The 20,000-nt window shown below is 48.2% G+C and overlaps 4 protein-coding genes and 3 non-coding genes across 8 annotated transcripts; 6 read left to right on the plus strand and 1 right to left on the minus strand.

Annotated features, from left to right (window-relative positions):
• Window positions 1–1,299: 1,299 nt before the first annotated feature.
• Window positions 1,300–2,319, plus strand: LOC148063087 (semaphorin-6C-like; the record flags this gene model as incomplete). Its single annotated transcript, XM_087813109.1, is given in 6 exon segments — window positions 1,300–1,359; window positions 1,459–1,560; window positions 1,653–1,743; window positions 1,811–1,933; window positions 2,027–2,108; window positions 2,180–2,319. Coding segments are annotated over 6 exon segments (462 nt in total), but the record flags the coding sequence as incomplete, so codon positions are not given.
• Window positions 2,320–7,746: 5,427 nt separating this feature from the next.
• Window positions 7,747–11,231, plus strand: tnfaip8l2b (tumor necrosis factor, alpha-induced protein 8-like 2b). Of its 2 annotated transcripts, XM_087813110.1 has the most exons (4): window positions 7,747–8,797; window positions 8,864–9,013; window positions 9,172–9,490; window positions 10,760–11,231. In XM_087813110.1, the coding sequence occupies exons 2-4, from the start codon at window positions 9,003–9,005 to the stop codon at window positions 11,000–11,002; spliced, it is 573 nt and encodes a 190-aa protein (XP_087669236.1). In that variant the 5' UTR covers window positions 7,747–8,797; window positions 8,864–9,002; the 3' UTR covers window positions 11,003–11,231. The 2 variants fall into 2 exon arrangements, with proteins under 2 accessions (XP_087669236.1, XP_087669237.1); XM_087813111.1 differs by lacking the exon at window positions 8,864–9,013.
• Window positions 11,232–11,292: 61 nt separating this feature from the next.
• On the plus strand, window positions 11,293–11,365 carry trnav-cac (transfer RNA valine (anticodon CAC)). Its single transcript has one exon. It is a non-coding gene; the product is annotated as a tRNA-Val (tRNA).
• Window positions 11,366–11,511: 146 nt separating this feature from the next.
• On the plus strand, window positions 11,512–11,584 carry trnav-aac (transfer RNA valine (anticodon AAC)). The gene has a single exon. It is a non-coding gene; the product is annotated as a tRNA-Val (tRNA).
• A 433-nt stretch (window positions 11,585–12,017) lies between these two features.
• LOC148063091 (U7 small nuclear RNA) lies at window positions 12,018–12,074 on the minus strand. The gene has a single exon (XR_015709225.1). It is a non-coding gene; the product is annotated as a U7 small nuclear RNA (small nuclear RNA).
• A 1,164-nt stretch (window positions 12,075–13,238) lies between these two features.
• Window positions 13,239–16,333, plus strand: tpi1b (triosephosphate isomerase 1b). The gene is made up of 7 exons (XM_087813107.1): window positions 13,239–13,467; window positions 14,553–14,676; window positions 15,030–15,114; window positions 15,170–15,302; window positions 15,374–15,459; window positions 15,773–15,860; window positions 15,915–16,333. Exons 1-7 carry the CDS (start codon window positions 13,359–13,361, stop codon window positions 16,031–16,033), a joined length of 744 nt encoding a protein of 247 aa, XP_087669233.1. The 5' UTR covers window positions 13,239–13,358; the 3' UTR covers window positions 16,034–16,333.
• Window positions 16,334–17,019: 686 nt separating this feature from the next.
• LOC148063093 (uncharacterized) lies at window positions 17,020–19,127 on the plus strand. The gene is made up of 2 exons (XM_087812726.1): window positions 17,020–17,283; window positions 17,555–19,127. Exons 1-2 carry the CDS (start codon window positions 17,121–17,123, stop codon window positions 18,223–18,225), a joined length of 834 nt encoding a protein of 277 aa, XP_087668852.1. The 5' UTR covers window positions 17,020–17,120; the 3' UTR covers window positions 18,226–19,127.
• Window positions 19,128–20,000: the final 873 nt, after the last annotated feature.

The raw sequence follows: 20,000 nt of genomic DNA on the forward strand, positions 1-20,000 counted from the left end.
TCTACCATCACTCTCTCACCCCTTCACTCTCTCACACCCTCACTCTTCACTCTCTCACCCTCACTCTCTCACACCCTCACTCTCTCACACCCTCACTCTCTCATCACTCTCCCTATCTAAAAACCTTCACTCTCTCACCTTCACTCTCTCACCCTCACTCTCTCACACCCTCACCTCTCTCATCCTCACTCTCTCACCCTCACTCTCTCACCTTCACTCTCTCACCCTCACTCTCTCACACCCTCACTCTCTCACCCTCACTCTCTCACCTTCACTCTCTCACCCTCACTCTCTCATCTTCACTCTCTCATCCTCACTCTCTCACCCTCACTCTCTCACACCTTCACTCTCTCACACCCTCACTCTCTCACCTTCACTCTCTCACCCTCACTCTCCCACACCCTCACTCTCTCACACCCTCACTCTCTCACACCTTCACTCTCTCACACCCTCACTCTCTAAAAACCTTCACTCTCTCAGACCCTCACTCTCTCACCTTCACTCTCTCACCCTCACTCTCTCACACCTTCACTCTCTCTCACCCTCACTCTCTCACACCCTCACTCTCTCACCTTCACTCTCTCACACCCTCACTCTCTCTCACCCTCACTCCTTCACTCTCTCACACCTTCACTCTCTCACCCTCACTCTCTCACCTTCACTCTCTCACCCTCACTCTTTCACCTTCACTCTCTCACCCTCACTCTCTCACCCTCACTCTCTCACCTTCACTCTCTCACCCTCACTCTCTCACCCTCACTCTCTCACCCTCACTCTCTCACCTTCACTCTCTCACCTTCACTCTCTCATCCTCACTCTCTCATCCTCACTCTCTCACCCTCACTCTCTCACACCTTCACTCTCTCACACCCTCACTCTCTAAAAACCTTCACTCTCTCACACCCTCACTCTCTCACCTTCACTCTCTCACCCTCACTCTCTCACCCTCACTCTCTCACCCTCACTCTCTCACCTTCACTCTCTCACCCTCACTCTCTCACCTTCACTCTCTCACCTTCACTCTCTCACCCTCACTCTCTCACCTTCACTCTCTCACCCTCACTCTCTCACCCTCACTCTCTCACCCTCACTCTCTAAAAACCTTCACTCTCTCACACCCTCACTCTCTCACACCTTCACTCTCTCTCACCCTCACTCTCTCACACCCTCACTCTCTCTCACCTTCACTCTCTCTCACCCTCACTCTCTCACACCCTCACTCTCTCTCACCCTCACTCCTTCACTCTCACACCTTCACTCTCTCACACCTTCACTCTCTCACCCTTGCTTCCCTGAAAGATGCTCACCTGGACGACACACGACCTTGAGAAGAACTGCAGAGTCAGGGGAAAGAACACTGTGAGTCCTCAAGTGTGTGTTTGAATATGTGTGTCTTTGTGTTACTGTATTTGTCAGTGTGTAACTGTGTGTGTTTTCATGAATGCTCCTCCTTGGCAGGACGAATGTTTCAACTACATCAAGGTTCTGGTTGCTCGGGACGACCAGACTTTGTTTGTTTGTGGCACAAACGGCTTCAACCCGACCTGCAGGAACTATGACGTGAGTTCATTATGAAGTGTCTCCAAGACCTTCAGGAGTCAAAGACCATCGAAGCTGAAGGTTCCTCTGATGGTCCACTTGTTCTCCTGCAGCTCTGGTCTCTGCAGCAGGACGGGGGCGACCTGGGGGGTCAGGCTCGCTGCCCCTTTGACTGGCATCAGTCCAGCGTTGGTGTGTTTGCAGGTCAACATCTCACACCTTCTTCTCCTGAGTGTCCTCACAACATGTTGACTCCTCAGTGTGTCCTCAGGAGGAGACTTCTACTCCGCCACCACCACCGACTTCCTGAACACTGACGCGGTGATTTATCGTAGTCTTGGCGAGAGTCGCCCGGTTCTGAGGACTGTCAAGTACGACTCAAAGTGGCTGCGAGGTGAGAAGATGGAGGGACATGATGCTGACATCTGGAGTCTGAAGGTCAAATATCCCCTCAGTCCAAGTGTCTTCATGTCTCCTCAGAGCCCAGGTTCCTGCACACCGTGGACTTCGGGAACTTTGTCTACTTCTTCTTCAGTGAGGTCTCACTGGAGACCAGCAGCACGGAGAAGGTGCGTCTCCTGAGCACGAGAGGTCACGGGGGTCACGAGAGGTCACAAGAGCTTCTTGTGTGTGTCTTCAGCTGATCTTCTCCAGGGTGGCGCGTGTGTGTAAGAACGACGACGGCGGATCCCCTCGAGTCCTCGAGCGTCACTGGACCTCCTTCCTGAAAGCCCGGCTGAACTGCTCCATACCTGGAGACTCCTTCTTCTACTTCGACGTCCTGCAGTCGGTGAGCGACGTGCTGGAGTTGAACCACAGACCGGCGGTCTTGAGCACCTTCAGCACGCAGGCCAACAGGTGAGCTCCATCCTCTGGTCCTGTGGTCTTCACTGAGTCTTGCCTGGTGTGTCCGCAGCATCAGAGGTTCTGCTCTGTGTGCCTTCTACATGGACGACATCGAGGAGACCTTCAGCAGATCCTACAAGGAGCAGCGCAGCAGTGAGTCCATCTGGACCTCCGTCCCTGAAGACAGAGTCCCGAACCCTCGGTCAGTTTTGTGATGGAAACCTGTAACCTGATCACAGTTCACCAAAAACAAAGGTTCTTGTCGTTGTGTTCAGACCCGGCTGCTGTGCTGGTGAAGGTTCTGCTTCTCTCTACAAGTCGTCCACTTCATTTCCAGACGAGACTCTGAACTTCATCAAGTCTTTTCCTCTCATGGACGAGTCGGTCCAGGCGGTCGGTCAGACCCCGTTCTTCACCCTCACGTCCAGCAGGTGCTGCTCGAGGTGATCACTCGTGGTTGTGAAGCTGTCAACGTGGTGTGTGTGCTCGTGCAGGGTCAGGCTGACCCAGATTGTGGCGGACACGTCAGCCGGACCTTTCAAGAACTCCACCGTGGTCTTCGTGGGCTCAGAAGACGGACACGTCCTGAAGATCCTGCTGAGCTCAGAGGGAACAGAAGGTTCGCTGAACAGTCGACTCCTGGAGGACATCCACGTCCACGACCCCGACAGGTCAGAAGGTGCTGGACTCACTCGGACACACTTTGACCTTCAGATGTTCTTCTGGCAGATGTTCAGTCAACAGAGATGACAGACAAATTTTGGGTCTGGAGCTGGACCGACAACATCACGCAGTGTTTGTGGCCTTCAGAAGCTGCGTAGTACGAGTTCCTCTCAGTCGCTGCTCCAACTTCAGTTCCTGCAGGAGGTGAGTGAAGATGATGATGATGAAGATGAAGATGAAGATGAATACGATTGTCAGGATGCGGAAGGAAACCCAGGAGCAGAAAGTGTCTGTTCGTCAAACTTGACAGTTTTATTTAGGAGCAGGCAGAGGGATCGTCAAGCAGTCCAGGGAAAACAGCAAACGGGAACGATATCCAAAAAACAGGTCAAGGGCACAGGCAGGCAGAAAAACAAGAAAACGCACCAGGGTCAAAACTGGGAAGGCAAAACAAACTCGAAGCGGAAGTCTAAAACCTGAGACACAGACTAGACAAAAATGGGACAGCAAGTGTGACGAACCGACAAAGACTGAGGGAGAGTGAGCAGAATATGAAGGCTGCCAGGAATCAGTGGCAGCTGCAGAACACAAGACAGGTGGAGACAATAACAATCAGCAGGAGAACACAAGACAGGTTGAGACAATAACAATCAGCTGGGGAAGGACCGGAAAAGAAACTCAGAGACAAAGAGGGCGCAGGATTCAAAAGAAAAACAGGAAACACCGGGAAAGACACATGAGACATAACAGTTCCCCCCCATCAAGGGACCGCCACTGACGGACCTAAGCCCACCATGTAGCTGACGAGATGAGGACACCCGGAACACGGGACAAACAGGCAGAACAGAGAAAAACCCAGAACAACAACAAAGCACAGAATGAGGCAAGACAGAGCTTGCGTACTTGCGTACAGTGAACTCTCTCTCACCCTCAACCACCCTAGGAGGGGGAGTAGGTTTAGAAGCCGGAACCAGTGGGGACACCTTAGCGGGTTGACCTTTGACACGTGAAACGTGGGGTGAATGCGTATCTCCTTGGGGATGCGTAGGCGGACCGCGACAGGGTTCACCACCTTGGCGATGGCATAGGGTCCTATGAATCGGGGAGCGAGCTTACGAGAAGGTAGGTGGAGGTCTTAAGTGCCACACTCGGTCCCCCACTTTGTAGGCAGGAGCGTCTGAATGCCGCCGTTCAGCAGTAGACTTGGCGGAGGCCGCCAAACTCAAAAGTTTCTGTCTTGCTTACACTGCTGCACCAGAGCCAACGCGACTTGGACCTCCTCCTCGAGATCCGGAAAGAGAGGTGGTTGATACGTAGACACACTCGAACAGGCTGTCCCGGGGCAGGCTGTGGAGACGGAACACATGGGCCAGGACCGCCTCGGCCGTGTCTCGGGCGACCGGTAGTTTGGGCAGCAGGATGAAGTGGGCCATCTTAGAGAACCTGTCGACGACAGTCGGCAAAGCAGTCATGCCCTCCGAGGCCGGCAGTCCGGTGACGAAGTCCATAGAGATATGGGACCATGGACGATCAGGCACCAGCAGGGGAAGCAGCTTCCCAGATGATGGGGCGGATGAGGTCTTGCTGGTTGCACACATCGGACAGGCCTACACGTACTCCGCGACGTCCCTCGCAAGCCCAGGCCACCAAAACCGCCGCCTCACCAGAGTCAAGGACCGTTGCTGTCCTGGGTGACAGGACCACTTGGACGCATGGCACCAGTGGAGGACCTGCTTTCGGAGGATTTCTGGAACAAAGAGACGGTTAGATGGAATGGAAGACGGAGGAGGAGTCCGGCGGTTGGCTCTCCGGACTCGCTCCTCGACCTCCCAAACCAGCGACCCCACGACAAGCCCCGGCTTCAGGATCGGGGCAGGGAAAGAGTCAGAATCAGTGGGGTCAAACATGCGTGAAAGGGCGTCTGCTTTACAGTTCTTGGACCCAGGTCTGTAAGTAACCATAAAGTTGAACCTGGCGAAGAATAACGACCACTGGTACTGGCATGGGTTTAGCCGGCGTGCAGTTCTTAGATATTCCAGGTTGCGGTGGTCGGTCCAAACCACAAACAGATTCTCCGCCCCCTCCAGCCAGTGGCGCCACTCCTCCAGAGACCCCTTGATGGCGAGGAGCTCTCGATCCCCCACATAGTTCCGTTCAGCGGTAGTGAGCTTGCGGTAAAGGAGGTACAGGGATCTGGGGAGCGAGGGCCTCGATGAAGACCTCCGCGAGTGTGGAGTCGGGCCAGTTGCTCTCCGCTGCCATGATGCGGAACTGGGTGGCGAAGTCTGACACGTGCTGTGCCCCTTGGCACAGGCGGAGGAGAGATTGAGCCGATTCTCGACCCAGAGGGCCGTGCTGAAAAATGCGCGTGGAGAAGTCCTCCCCGGAGTCGCAGATGGCCGACCGCCGTTTCCACTCAGCCGTGGTCCAGGCCTCCGCTCGTCCGCACAACAGAAAAAGGATATATGCTACTCTGGTGCGTTCTGTCAGGAATGCAGCAGAGAAAAGAGGCGGGCGGTTGAGTGCGCCGGTGGATGGTGCGGCAACGGCAGTGGCGGTGTCCGACTTACAGGACAGCGACGACGGGGTAGACTTGCTCACGGTAAGTCATGCCGGACTCGGGGGAGGAACTTTCTGCTGGGTTCATTCGGTTCGTTCTGTCAGGATGCGGAAGGAAACCCAGGAGCAGAAAGTGTCTGTTCGTCAAATTTGACAGTTTTATTTAGGAGCAGGCAGAGGGATCGTCAAAAGCAGTCCATGGAAAACAGCAAACGGGAACAATATCCAAAAAAACAGGTCAAGGGCACAGGCAGGCAGAAAAACGAGAAAACGTACCAGAGTCAAAACCGGGAAGGAAAACAAACTCGGAACAGAAGTCTATAACGTGAAACAAAAACTAGACAACACGGGACAGTGAGTGTGACGAACCGACAATGACTGAGGGAGAGTGAGCAGAATAAGAAGGCTGCCAGCAATCAGTGGCAGCTGCGGAACACAAGACAGGTGGAGACAATAACAATCAGCAGGAGAACACAAGACAGGTGTAGACAATAACAATCATCAGGGGGAGGGACCGGGAAAGAAACTCACACAGAAGGAGCAGGTTTCAAAATAAAAACAGGAAACACCGGGAAAGACACACGAGACATAACAATGATAAAGATGATGAAGATGATGATGAAGATGATGATGATGATGTTGATGAAGATGATGTTTGTCCTACAGAACTTGTCTCTCCTCTAAAGATCCTTATTGTGTCTGGATGTCTAGAAGCTGCTGCTCTGTATCTCCATTGTTGAGGTATGAACACGCACGCACACACACTCACACTCACACACCTGATGTTCTTGGTCTTGTAGACTCGAAGGAAACGTCCAGAACTTCACAGACTCTCTTGAAGGTAATAGTTGTGATGATGTCATCAGTCATGTGACCTCACCCGATGTTCTTCTGCTCAGATGATTCCAGTGACTCGTGCTCACCTGCACATGACTCGCCGTTCGGTTGGTACTTGATCTGTTCGCTCACCTGAAGCCTGCTCACCTGTGGTGTCCTGCAGGTGTGCGACGTCCTCACCAAGACACCTCGCTCCACGTCTCTCTGCTGCTCGCCGCCGTGCTCGTGGCCTTCCTTCTGGGCGCCGTCCTCTCCGCGGTCCTGGTCTCCTGCTGCTGCTCTCACAGGGACCAAAAGTCCATCACGCTGATCAAGGAGCCAGAGGTCCAGATGTCCCTGCACGGCCTCGCCAGGCTCAACGGCCTCCTGGACGGCGATGAGATGAAGAAGGTCTCCAACTCCTACTCTGTGGACCCGCACGAGCGAGGACTGAGGAGAGCCACAGACCTGCCTCACGTGAGGTCCTCACTGCTCTCCGGTCTACCCACTCCAGACTCCACCCCGGAGCTGCCCATCAAGAGCCTCAAGGTGTTTGAGGAGCAGAAGATTCAGCATGGTGGTCTCAGGACTCAGTACCCGGGTCTTTGTCTGGACCAGCTCCTGAGACACGTGGAGACACACCAGAACCGTCGGGTGAGGAGTCTAGGTGGACTCTCACACCTGAGGAACCTCCGCGAGATGAGTCCAGGTGGACTCTCACACCTGAGGAACCTCCAGGAGATGAGTCCAGGTGGACTCTCACACCTGAGGAACCTCCAGGAGATGAGTCCAGGTGGACTCTCACACCTGAGGAACCTCCACGAGATGAGTCCAGGTGGACTCTCACACCTGAGGAACCTCCAGGAGATGAGTCCAGGTGGACTGTCACACCTGAGGAACCTCCAGGAGATGAGTCCAGGTGGACTGTCACACCTGAGGAACCTCCAGGAGATGAGTCCAGGTGGACTCTCACACCTGAGGAACCTTCACGTCCCTCCACTGATCCCTGAGACAGAGAGCGCCCCCTACTTCAGTTCGCCCACGTTACCCAGAGACAGCCTGAGGCGTCGTGTGGACGTCCCCCCTGAGGACCAGGGCAGGAGCAGGTCCTCACTGAGAGGCTGGAGAAGTCCTGCCCTGGAGCTGGTCCAGCATGACGAGCCTCTGCTGTCACCAGTGACCTTGACTGGACCTGGCGAAGAACTGAGCCTTGTCCACCTCAGACGTCAGGTCAGAGAGCAGCAGAGGCTCCGCCCCTTGAACCCAAACACCCCCGCCTTGACCCCCCGTCACCACCAGAGGGAGTTAAACTACTGAAGTGTGTGTGTGAGTGTGTTTATGTATGTGTGTGTGAGTGTGTGAGTGAGTTTCTATGTCTATGTATGTGTGTGTGTGTGTGTGTTTATGTATGTGTGTGTGAGTGTGTGTGTGTGAGTGTGTGTTTATATATGTGTGTGTGTGCGTGTGTGTCTATGTGAGTGTGTGTGAGTGTGTGTCTATGTACATGTGTGTGAGTGTGTTTGTGTGTGAGCGTGAGTGTGTGTGTGTGTGTCTATGTATGTGTGTGTGTGTGTGAGTGAGTGTGTGTCGATGTATGTGTGTGAGTGTGTGAGTGAGTGTGTGTCTATGTAAATGTGTTTGTGTGTGTGTGAGTGTGTGTCTATGAAAGTGTGTGTCTATGTATGTGTGTGTGAGTGTGTGTGTGTGTGAGCGTGTGACTGAGCGTGAGTGTGTGTCTATGTATGTGTGTGAGTGTGTGTGCGTGTGTGTTTGTGTGTGTGAGCGTGTGACTGAGCGTGAGTGTGTGTCTATGTAACTGTGTGTGCGTGTATAAGTGTGTGTGTGTGAGTGTGTGTCTATGAAAGTGTGTTTTGATCAGGTCTGTTTTGAATATTTCATGGTGTCATCACTTGATAAGATCATTGTTGTACAGTTGTGTGTGCGTTGACGGGTCACGTGGCTGCAGGAATGTTGAAAGTGTTTTGAAATAAATGTGTCAACAGTGGTTAGTGGTGCCGCCACCTGCCGGCCGATGAGCGAACTGCAGCTCAGATCAGCCGATAAAGAGGAAGTCTTCAGGAAACCACTTAAGTGCAGCTTCCGGCCTGTTGCCATGGCAACCCTCCTCTCAAAGTTACGGTGGCGTAACTTTGGTGTGTGAACGAGTCGGAGCTTGTGTAGCTCAGAGAGGTTGTCGGTGCAGATCTGTGGAGCTCAGCAACATTCCTGCAGGTGAACAACAGACACACACGTCAGCGTCACACGTGTGCTGCGAGGCGTGTTCTGCCGCTCGCCACTTTGAGGAAGTCCAGCCTGTGTCAGACCAGGAAGCAGCTCGGCATGGATCGCCTGCTCTGAGGCCCGTCGACATCAGGTGAGAGCTCCAGGTCCTCCACATGTTCCTCAGGTTCTTCTGGACGACTGCATGTTTCCAACACAGGAAGTGACATCACGGGCAGGGCAGTGGACTTCCTCTTTGTCGTGTTGAAGAGCTTAGAGAGTCGGACCCGCCCGTCATCTTCTGGGGATCTTCATGAAGTTCTGGACCTCGAGTGAGATCCTCCAATAAGAAGCAGCAGATGTCAGACAGGTGCAGACTCGCCTGTGGAATGTGGCCACGCCCCCTTCCTCACCTGCCGACGCTTGCTGTGTGTGTGTGTGCGTGTGTGTGTGTGTGTGTGTGTGCTTGTGTGTGTGTGCGTGTGTGTGTGTGTGGAATGTAACCTGTGGACTTGTCTTCTGCTGCAGGATGGAAGCGTTCAGCTCCAAGGATCTGGCCATGAAGGCCCAGAAGAAGATCTTGAGCTCCATTGCCAGCAAGAGTTCGGTCCAGATGTTCATCGACGACACCACCAGCGAGATCCTGGACGAGCTGTACCGAGTGTCGCGCCATCACTGTCAGAACAAGTCCGAGGCTCAGAAGGTGATCAAGAACCTGGTGAAGATCGCGGTGAAGATCGGAGTCTTGTTCCGGAACAACTGCTTCAGCACCGACGAGCTGAAGATCGCTCAGGACTTCAAGAAGAAGCTTCACCAGGGAGCCATGACAGCCATCAGTTTCTACGAGGTACTTGTACTTCATATATACACACATGTACATGACAGCCATCAGTTTCTACGAGGTACTTGTACTTCATATATACACACATGTACATGACAGCCATCAGTTTCTACGAGGTACTTGTACTTCATATATACACACATGTACATGACAGCCATCAGTTTCTACGAGGTACTTGTACTTCATATATACACACATGTACATGACAGCCATCAGTTTCTACGAGGTACTTGTACTTCATATATACACACATGTACATGACAGCCATCAGTTTCTACGAGGTACTTGTACTTCATATATACACACATGTACATGACAGCCATCAGTTTCTACGAGGTACTTGTACTTCATATATACACACATGTACATGACAGCCATCAGTTTCTACGAGGTACTTGTACTTCATATATACACACATGTACATGACAGCCATCAGCTTCTACGAGGTACTTGTACTTCATATATACACACATGTACATGACGGCCATCAGTTTCTACGAGGTACTTGTACTTCATATATACACACATGTACATGACAGCCATCAGCTTCTACGAGGTACTTGTACTTCATATATACACACATGTACATGACGGCCATAAGTTTCTACGAGGTACTTGTACTTCATAAATACACACATGTACATGACAGCCATCAGTTTCTACGAGGTACTTGTACTTCATATATACACACATGTACATGACAGCCATCAGTTTCTACGAGGTACTTGTACTTCATATATACACACATGTAAGAGGTACTTGTATATACACACATGTACAAGGTACTTATACTTGCATATACACTCATGTACGAAGTACTTGTATATACACACATGTACCAGGTACTTATACTTGCATATACACTCATGTACGAGGTACTTGTATAAACACACATGTACCAGGTACTTATACTTGCATATACACTCATGTACGAGGTACTTGTATAAACACACATGTACCAGGTTCTTATACTCGCATATACACTCATGTACGAGGTACTTGTATAAACACACATGTACCAGGTACTTATACTTGCATATACACTCATGTTTGAGGTACTTGAATATACATACATGTTCGAGGTACTTGAATATACACTCATGTTGGAGGTACTTGTACACACTCATGTTGGAGGTACTTGTATATACACACATGTACCAGGTACTTATACTTGAATATACATTGATATTGGAGGTACTTGTACACACTGATGTATGAGGTACTTGTACACACTGATGTTGGAGGTACTTGTACTTCATGTTACTCTCTCCACAGGTGGACTTCACCTTCGACCACGAGGTCATGGCTGACCTTCTGACCTGCTGTCGAGATCTTCTGCTCCAGCTGGTCCAGAACCATCTGACCGTCAAGTCTCAGGGTCGCATCAGACACGTGTTCAACCACTACTCTGACCCGGATCTTCTGAGCAGGTTGTACGAGCCTTCAGGACCTCTGAGACCCCACCTGAGCCGGATCTGCTCCGGACTCAACGTGCTGCTGGAGGACGGAACGATATGAACCCACGACCTTCAGAGGCTGCAGGACTGTCAGGTCAGGTCAGAGGTCAGAGGTCAGGTCAGAGGTCAGGACTGGACCTTCAGACCAGTTCACTCCATATATATTTCCAGGAGAACATTGAGGAGCTTCACATCCAGAACAGATTGATTTTTTTCATTGATTGATTGATTGATTGATTGATTGTTTCAAGATCACGTGGTTTTCAATAAATTTCTATGTTTGTAAACAACTCTGGAGTCAAACTTCTGTTCAACTGATATACGATCGATCAACATGTGTGATCCTCACAGGTTTCCGTAGTGTAGTGGTTATCACGTTCGCCTCACACGCGAAAGGTCCCCGGTTCGAGACCGGGCGGAAACAGATGTATTTATTTTTTCATCTTCTACGTCACACTGACGCGTCAGAACTACGTCACAACATGAGTCCAGCATCTGTTCATGCAACACGTCACCGTGAGATGATGACGCGACAAACTTTATCATATAAACTCGGCAGGACAGATGTCAGTTTCCGTAGTGTAGTGGTTATCACGTTCGCCTAACACGCGAAAGGTCCCCGGTTCGAGACCGGGCGGAAACACTCTTTTACTGTCCTGGAGAACGAATGGTGTGACGTAGGCCAGCAAACGTGTGACGTCATTACACAAAAGAACCACAGAACATTAGTTTGTTTCAGGATCAATAGTTTTATTGATCAAGTTCAACAGTTAAAAACAATTGAGTTTTATTCTAGTCTTCTTTCCCAGGTCAGGGGTCAGAGGTCAGAGGCTGTGATCTGACCCGCTCACCTGAACCTGGTGGTGGCGCTGCGTCCTTCATGATCGATGACGTCATTGTTCTCGTAACCGTGGTGCTATGATGTGTCCACAAGATGGCGCTGGTTTCAGAAGACAAATGTGGGCGTGGTTTAGTGAGAGTCAACCATGGTTTCCTGGTTCAAAGTTGAACATGATGACCTTGAGAGGTTAGAGGTGAAGGTCGCAGTTCTATCGATCTGTTGCATTGACACGCGCGTGGGCTTCTCTTTAAGAGAAACCTGCTGGAAAATTGTCTAAAGAGCTTTAGTCCTGACGTCATCAGGCGCGCGGCAGCCTTAGTGCGCGTCACCTACACAGTTACGTCACGGTGCCACAGTGACGTCACGGTGCTTCCGGAACCATCTTCGCAAACAAACGCTGCTCGTGAGGGTCACGTGATGACGTCTGAAGATCCGGACCTTGTTGTCGTTTTGAACCGTTTTGTAGAGACCAGGGCTTGACGCAGTGCATGCTGGGAGCGCGTCATCAGCGGACACTGGACCAACCAGAGAACAGTTTGTTTATCGAGTTTAAAAATATCTTATTTAAAACTTACTTAAACTAGTTTAACTTATTAAACTAAACTATATTATCATCATTAATGAAGTTTATTTTTATATCTAGTATAACTTTAACTATTTTAATTATTAAACTAAACTATATTATCATCATTAATGAAGTTTTTTTTATATCTATTATAACTTAAACTATTTTAATTATTAAACTAAACTATATTATCATCATTAATGAAGTTTATTTTTATATCTATAATAACTTAAACTATTTTAATTATTAAACTAAACTATATTATCATCATTAATGAAGTTTATTTTTATATCTATTATAACTTTAACTATTTTAATCATTGATTTAAACTATATTATCATCATTAATAAAGTTTATTTTTATATCTATTATAACTTTAACTATTTTAATTATTAAACTAAACTATATTATCATCATTAATGAAGTTTTTTTTATATCTATTATAACTTTAACTATTTTAATTATTAAACTAAACTATATTATCATCATTAATAAAGTTTATTTTTATATCTATTATAACTTTAACTATTTTAATCATAAACTAAACTATATTATCATCATTAATAATAACTTAAACTATTTTAATCACAAACTCAACTATATTATCATCATTAATAATAACTTTAACTATTTTAATCACAAACTCAACTATATTATCATCATTAATAATAACTTTAACTATTTAAATCATAAACTAAACTATACTATCGTCATTAATTAAGTTAATGACACATTAATCCAAAGTAAATACTTCAAACCATCCTTCTGCTAAAAATGGAATCGACAGGATTTAACTCGCGGTCCTTGAACGTCTCATGACAGTGAAGACGCGTTCACGGGCGGTCCGCCACCAGCCAATCGCAGCGGACCAGGGGCGGGGTCGACGAGGACGTGCACATAAATCCCGCATCTGCTCTATCACGTCCGCTCCTCTGCCCTCGACCCGGTTCGATCCACTTGCAGTCTTCCAGAACCAGAACCAGAACCAGAACCAGAACCAGAACCGCCATCATGAGCAGGAAGTTCTTCGTGGGAGGAAACTGGAAGATGAACGGGGACAAGAAGAGTCTCGGGGATCTGATCCAGACCATGAACGCAGCGAAGGTGGACGCGAACGTCGGTGCGTGAGACCCTCGGACCCTCTGTCGTGAGGCTGAGTTCACTGAGAAGATTCAGATATTCACGGCTTTTGCACGTAGTCCAGCAGCTTCTGTGACGTCGCGTGGTGCGTTCAAGTGCAGTCGGTCGGCAATAAGGTCGCGTTTCTTTCTGCCTCACGGATGACGCGCGCGTGTTCGCGAGTGTAGTTTGATGACGTCAGAAGCTGCGGAGAAACCTGTAGTTATCGCTGCAACAGGTTTCATGAGGCGCCGTGAACGTCGCATGAGACGTTCACGGCGCCTCTCGCTCAGTTGTCGGAACATTGTGTCATCGACGCCTCAACGAACGCACGCGCGGACTTTGCTCGGCGATAAAACGCCCCCCGTAGAGACCCGACAACCCTTGAACGCATCACGAGAGTGACCTTTCTGATGGTGAACTCAGACCTTTACGTGACCTCTGAGTGACCTTTGATATCTAAGAACAGCTGCTGTTTAATATAGACTGAGATTGAGTTACGAGTGTGTGCTGCTCCAGTGGTCATAATGTTACGGTCGTTTAGCTCTTGAAATGTTTAGAAAGTTCTTCAAAAGTTCTTCAAGATCGATGATGAAATATTGAGCCCTGGACCAGGAGAGGTCGTCAGGTGCCTTCAGTAGATGTGTGAGGAACATCCAGGGTCTGGTCTTCAACATCTCATGTAGCTTCAGACGACGACATCTGAGGTTCAGGACCTGAAGGTGCAGAGATCTTCAGAGTCAGAAGAACTTCAGAGTCAGAAGATCTTCAGAGTCAGAAGAACTTCAGAGTCAGAAGATCTTCAGAATCAGAAGATCTTCAGAGTCAGGAGATCTTCAGAGTCAGAAGATCTTCAGAGTCAGAAGATCTTCAGAGTCAGAAGATCTTCAGAGTCAGAAGATCTTCAGAATCAGAAGAACTTCAGAGTCAGAAGATCTTCAGAGTCAGAAGATCTTCAGAGTCAGGAGATCTTCAGAGTCAGAAGATCTTCAGAGTCCGAGCAGGAAGAACTTTCATTAGAAACTAGATCACACGCGTGTGAAGTGTTGCAGCAGAGAACCGTGTGCTGATGACCTTGTGTTCCAGACGTGGTGTGTGGAACACCCGCCATCTACCTGGACTTCGCCAGATCCCACCTTGACGCCAAGTTTGGCGTCGCTGCTCAGAACTGCTACAAGGTTCCCAAGGGAGCCTTCACAGGGGAGATCAGGTGAGTCGGGTGTAGACCTGGGACTCTGACTCTTCTTCTTCCTCCTCTTCCTCTGACTCTTCCTCCTCTTTTTCTTATTCCTCTTCTTCTTCTTCCTCCTCCTCTTATTCCTCATCTTCCTCTTCTTCATCTTCTTCATCTTCTTCCTCTGACTCTTCCTCCTCTTTTTCTTATTCCTCTTCTTCTTCTTCTTCCTCCTCTTATTCCTCATCTTCCTCTTCTTCATCTTCTTCATCTTCTTCCTCTGACTCTTCCTCCTCTTTTTCTTATTCCTCTTATTCCTCTTCTTCTTCCTCCTCCTCCTCTTATTCCTCATCTTCCTCTTCTTCATCTTCTTCCTCCTCCTCCTCCAGCCCTGCCATGATCAAGGACTGTGGCGTGGGTTGGGTGATCCTGGGTCACTCCGAGCGCCGCCACGTGTTCGGCGAGAGCGACGAGGTGAGCGTCATGTTCTGGTGAAACACGTTGAGATTCTGACGAGTCGTGGTCGCAGCTCATCGGCCAGAAGACGGCGCACGCCCTGGAGAGCGGTCTGGGCGTCATCGCCTGCATCGGCGAGAAGCTGGACGAGCGCGAGGGCGGCATCACGGAGAAGGTGGTCTACGCTCAGACCAAAGTAATCGCAGGTACGTGCGCACGCACGTGCACACACACCAGCGTGCAGGAATGTCTAAAGTCTTATCTCTGCGTGACCCAGACAATGTCAAGGACTGGAGCAAAGTGGTTCTGGCCTACGAGCCCGTCTGGGCCATCGGCACCGGCAAGACCGCGTCGCCTCAGCAGGTAGATAACGACTATCAGAGCGTCGCCCTTTGACCTTGAACTACGTCAGTGGAAATGTTTCCTCAGATCAGAGTTTGTTTAAGCATTAGATACTTTTATTGTCCTTTTATTCTCTTTTACTTTTACTCACTTTTATTATTTTATTCTAATTTATTCTTTTTTTTAAATGAAATGCAAGATTATTTTCAAATGTATGACCAACAGAGCTACAGATCAAACTTTCAGCCAATCACAGATGATGTAGCAGCACATGCTCAGTAGCTCTGTTGGTTCTGGAGACTTTTATACCAACATTTATTCGTGACGCTCGCAGGCTCAGGAGGTTCACGACAAACTGAGGCAGTGGTTGAAGAAGAACGTGTCCGAGGCCGTCGCCAACTCCGTCAGGATCATCTACGGAGGTTCGTCCAGTTCTTTGACTTCCTGTCGAGCCGCGCTCACTGCTCTGTCTCCAGGATCCGTGACCGGCGCCACCTGCAAGGAGCTCGCCTCGCAGAAGGACGTGGACGGCTTCCTGGTGGGCGGAGCTTCACTCAAACCCGAGTTCATAGAGATCATCAACGCTCGCGCGTGAACACGCCGCCGCGACCGGCAGCACTTGTTTCCTCTCGTTTACCGTGACGTGGACTCACGAGCGTCACGTGTGGGATGGTGTTCTGTAGCTCCTCCCCCTCGCTTGTTCTGTAGCTCCTCCCCCTCGCTTGTTCTGTAGCTCCTCCCCCTCGCTTGTTCTGTAGCTCCTCCCCCTCGCTTGTTCTGTAGCTCCTCCCCCTCACTTGTTCTGTAGCTCCTCCCCCTCACTTGTTCTGTAGCTCCTCCCCCTCATGCACGACCCTGTCCTCCTGCTGAAACTGTAATAAACCACCAGAGACGACTTGTGTCCAGAGTGACTTGAATCAAGTGATGTTTGTACTATTTATTGAATTCTTATGATTTCAACATTAAAATGTGTATTATTTTAAAAATAAACAACATGTACTAAATGAACTTAGAGGTTAGTCTGGGAAATTAAAATGACGAATGCTGAAAAACGGAACAAAAATAATAAATTAAAAGTGTAAATATACAAAAACAATAAATTAAAAGTATAAACAAATAATAAATTAAAAGCATAAATAAACTAAAAGTATAAATACAAAAATAAAAGTATAAACAAATAATAAATTAAAAGTATACATAAACAAAAATTGTAAGTGTAAATAAAAAAATATTAAAAGTATAAAACAAATAATAAATTAAAAGTATACATAAACAAATAATAAATTAAAAGTATACATAAACAAAAAATGTAAGTGTAAATAAAAAAATATTAAAAGTATAAAACAAATAATAAATTAAAAGTATACATAAACAAATAATAAATTAAAAGTATACATAAACAAAAAATGTAAGTGTAAATAAAAAAATATTAAAAGTATAAAACAAATAATAAATTAAAAGTATAAATATACAAAAAATAAAAGTATAAATAAACAAATCAGTTTACAAGCGATTAAATCAAGTGTAATTTTCATCCACGCCAGCAGCGGCGCTGTTCCCACAAACCTCACACTGGCCGGGAATCATTTCCGTATTTACAAACGAAGCGTGACGTTCAGGGACTCGTCAGAAAATCGTTTCTCATTGTCTCCGAGCTGCAAACCAGAGCCAGAGCCTCCAGCATGCAGTCGCTGCGGATCTTCCTGAACGAGCGGCTGACGGCGGCGGCGGAGGAGATCCTGGGCGCGGTGGAGAAGACCATATCGATCTATCACGAGGAGATCTGCCGCGCCAAGGACCTGGAGATCGGGCGTCTTCGAATGCAGCTCAAGCTCCTGGAGGAGGGTCAGAACTCTCTTGTCGCTCAAGTGTCGTCACATGTTTGTCTCTTTCTCACGCATTCCTTCTTTATTTTCTTCACAAATCAATTGTATTGATTGATGACCGCGGATCTCAGGGTGGGGGCGGGGCGATCCCTCCTGCGCATGCGTCGTGACGAGTAGACTTGAAAATAGTTTCTTAAATTCGTGACGTAGAACGAGATGTTACGGGACTCGAGTTAAAGAATGAAAGACAAGATGGTGAACTGACGAGAGAATGTTTTTCTTTCATGCAGAGACGAGAGAAGAAGAACGAGTGGACGACTCCCTGTCAGAGCCTCCTCCTCCTCCTCCTCTTCATCCTCCTCCTCCTCTTCATCCTCCTCCTCCTCCTCCCCCTCCTCCCCTGGAGCTCCTTCCTCCCCCGTCTCCTGCTCCTCACCTGCTCCCGTCCGGTTCTGACCCAGAAGAGTCTCAGCACTGCGAGGACGAGTGTCTGGAACCGGCTCGGGTCAAGGAGGAGGAGGATCAGGGAGAAGACTTCTGGATGGACGCGGACCAGGAGCCCATGTCCGACCTGGACCCCCACATCAAGGACATGATCTCGCCCGGACCCCACGCCTCCCTGGACAACCCGCTCCTGCCCTTCATGTTCTACCAGACGCTGGAGTCCGAGGACGGCCGCGACAAACCCTACACCTGCTCCGTGTGCGACAAGCGCTTCAACAACTGCTCGCACCTGGTGGCGCACATCCGCACGCACACAGGTGAGCGGCCGTACCGCTGCGACATCTGCGGCAAGACCTTCGTCACCACCAGCGGCCTGAACCGGCACCAGACCATCCACACCGAGGGCAAACCTTTCCTCTGCAACTACTGCGGCAAGTCCTTCAAGTGGATGGAGTCTCTGGGGCGCCACGTGCGCAGCGTGCACCGCAAGGACGCCGTCCCGGTGCCGGTCAACTAGTACTTTTTTCGAACGTGGCCACTAGTGCGGCGACACTTCCTTAAGATTGTAGAGACAGCTTTGGTGTCGCGGCTCACACACGAGTGGACTCCAGATGAATCTGTGAGCCTGTTGAGCAGAGGTTCACCTGTGACGTGTCTCCAGGCTTCACGACTTCACGTGTCTCGTGATGCATTCAAGGGCTGCCAGAATCATCGGTGACTCTCCAAGTTCTGGGTCAAACCACGTCATTGTGACTCAGAAGTTCTGGATTATTTGATGCCTTCAGGAACATCCTGGAGATTAGAGTAGATGCTGACGGAGGACGACGCTCCTGAACGCATCATCTGACATTTATGAAAATAATCCTAATATTGACGTAGAAACTTTTGATTAGTGATTCTAAAATCAAACAAAAGTTAATTTCATGTGTTTGTGGGATAAACGATGCGTTCAATGTTGTTGTGTCTTTATTTATTTCTACGTGTGGCGTTCAAGAACATTTATCAACCGATGCTTCAGGTTTATTAACTTTTCACATGAAACTTAAACGATAAACTCAGTGAAACAAACTTTTATTCTCATAAATGTTCTCAAATATTCGTGTCGTTGCATTTCTTTGTGTTTTCTGTGGATTTCTTGTTGTTTTTTTGAGAATTTAAGTGTTTTTTTATTCCTGACGTCACGATCTTTCGTCACGTGATCATCTCACTGTGTGTTGAACCAAAGAATGTTTTTCAATGTCGTTAAAAAACTCCACCGCTAGATGTCGCCATCCACACGTTTATCCCGCGTATATTTGAGCCTCAAATCTTCCGGTCACGTGACTCCAGAGTCACCTGAAGAAGCGTGAGGAGTGACGTCACACCTGAGCGCAAACATCTTCTCGAGTGACGTCAGAGTTTGTTTGCTTTTATTAAAACCTCTTGTTCACTAATGTTTGTGATTTAAAAACTTCTTTCAAATGTAAATATAATAGTTTTAAAGCATCGAATCAGGAAATATTCACTTTGTTTTCATTTTTTATGTGTTGTTTAATGTAGGCATCAGCGCAGGAATGCTAGCTAAATGTTAGCACTAGCTAAGGATGTCAACGATGTTGCTACTTCAAAGACGCACAATCAAAGTGACACATGACAACAACACGTGTGTGAAGACAAACACAACTACTTGTTCAAGCTCATGTGACACGAGAGAAGTTTTATTTTGAAAACCTCTGTTTCCTGCAGCGTGTGTGTGTGTGTGTGCGCGTGTGTGTGTGACAGTGTGTGCGAATGCGTGTGTGTGTAAGTAAGTAATTTTTATTTATAGAGAGCTTTTCCAGACCAGGGTCACAAAGAACTTTAACAATCAAAACAATATTCAATAAAGTATATACTTTAAAGATCAAGATAAAACTGAGAACACAACAGGATTTCTAGAGAATTTTTCTTGAAGGAGTCAGTAGATCATCAAACACACATGTTTCTTCAAGGAGTCAGTAGATCATCAAACACAGATGTTTCTTGAAGGAGTCAGTAGATCATCAAACACAGATGTTTCTTGAAGGAGTCAGTAGATCATCAAACACACATGTTTCTTGAAGGAGTCAGTAGATCATCAAACACACATGTTTCTTGAAGGAGTCAGTAGATCATCAAACACAGATGTTTCTTGAAGGAGTCAGTAGATCATCAAACACACATGTTTCTTGAAGGAGTCAGTAGATCATCAAACACACATGTTTCTTGAAGGAGTCAGTAGATCATCAAACACAGATGTTTCTTGAAGGAGTCAGTAGATCATCAAACACACAT

Source organism: Callionymus lyra, chromosome 17, assembly GCF_982586985.1.
Source record: "Callionymus lyra chromosome 17, fCalLyr1.hap1.1, whole genome shotgun sequence".
Classification (NCBI taxonomy): domain Eukaryota; kingdom Metazoa; phylum Chordata; class Actinopteri; order Syngnathiformes; family Callionymidae; genus Callionymus; species Callionymus lyra.

Excerpts from the sequence above, each read along its gene's own strand:
- tpi1b (XM_087813107.1), top strand. The coding sequence starts at position 13,359 with ATGAGCAGGAAGTTCTTCGTGGGAGGAAACTGGAAGATGAACGGGGAC. Across the intron at positions 13,468-14,552 it reads GAAGGTGGACGCGAACGTCG|ACGTGGTGTGTGGAACACCC; the intron begins GTGCGTGAGACC and ends CTTGTGTTCCAG. Across the intron at positions 15,460-15,772 it reads AGACCGCGTCGCCTCAGCAG|GCTCAGGAGGTTCACGACAA; the intron begins GTAGATAACGAC and ends TGACGCTCGCAG.
- LOC148063093 (XM_087812726.1), top strand. The coding sequence starts at position 17,121 with ATGCAGTCGCTGCGGATCTTCCTGAACGAGCGGCTGACGGCGGCGGCG. Across the intron at positions 17,284-17,554 it reads GCTCAAGCTCCTGGAGGAGG|AGACGAGAGAAGAAGAACGA; the intron begins GTCAGAACTCTC and ends TCTTTCATGCAG.
- tnfaip8l2b (XM_087813110.1), top strand. Across the intron at positions 9,491-10,759 it reads CAGCCATCAGTTTCTACGAG|GTGGACTTCACCTTCGACCA; the intron begins GTACTTGTACTT and ends CTCTCTCCACAG.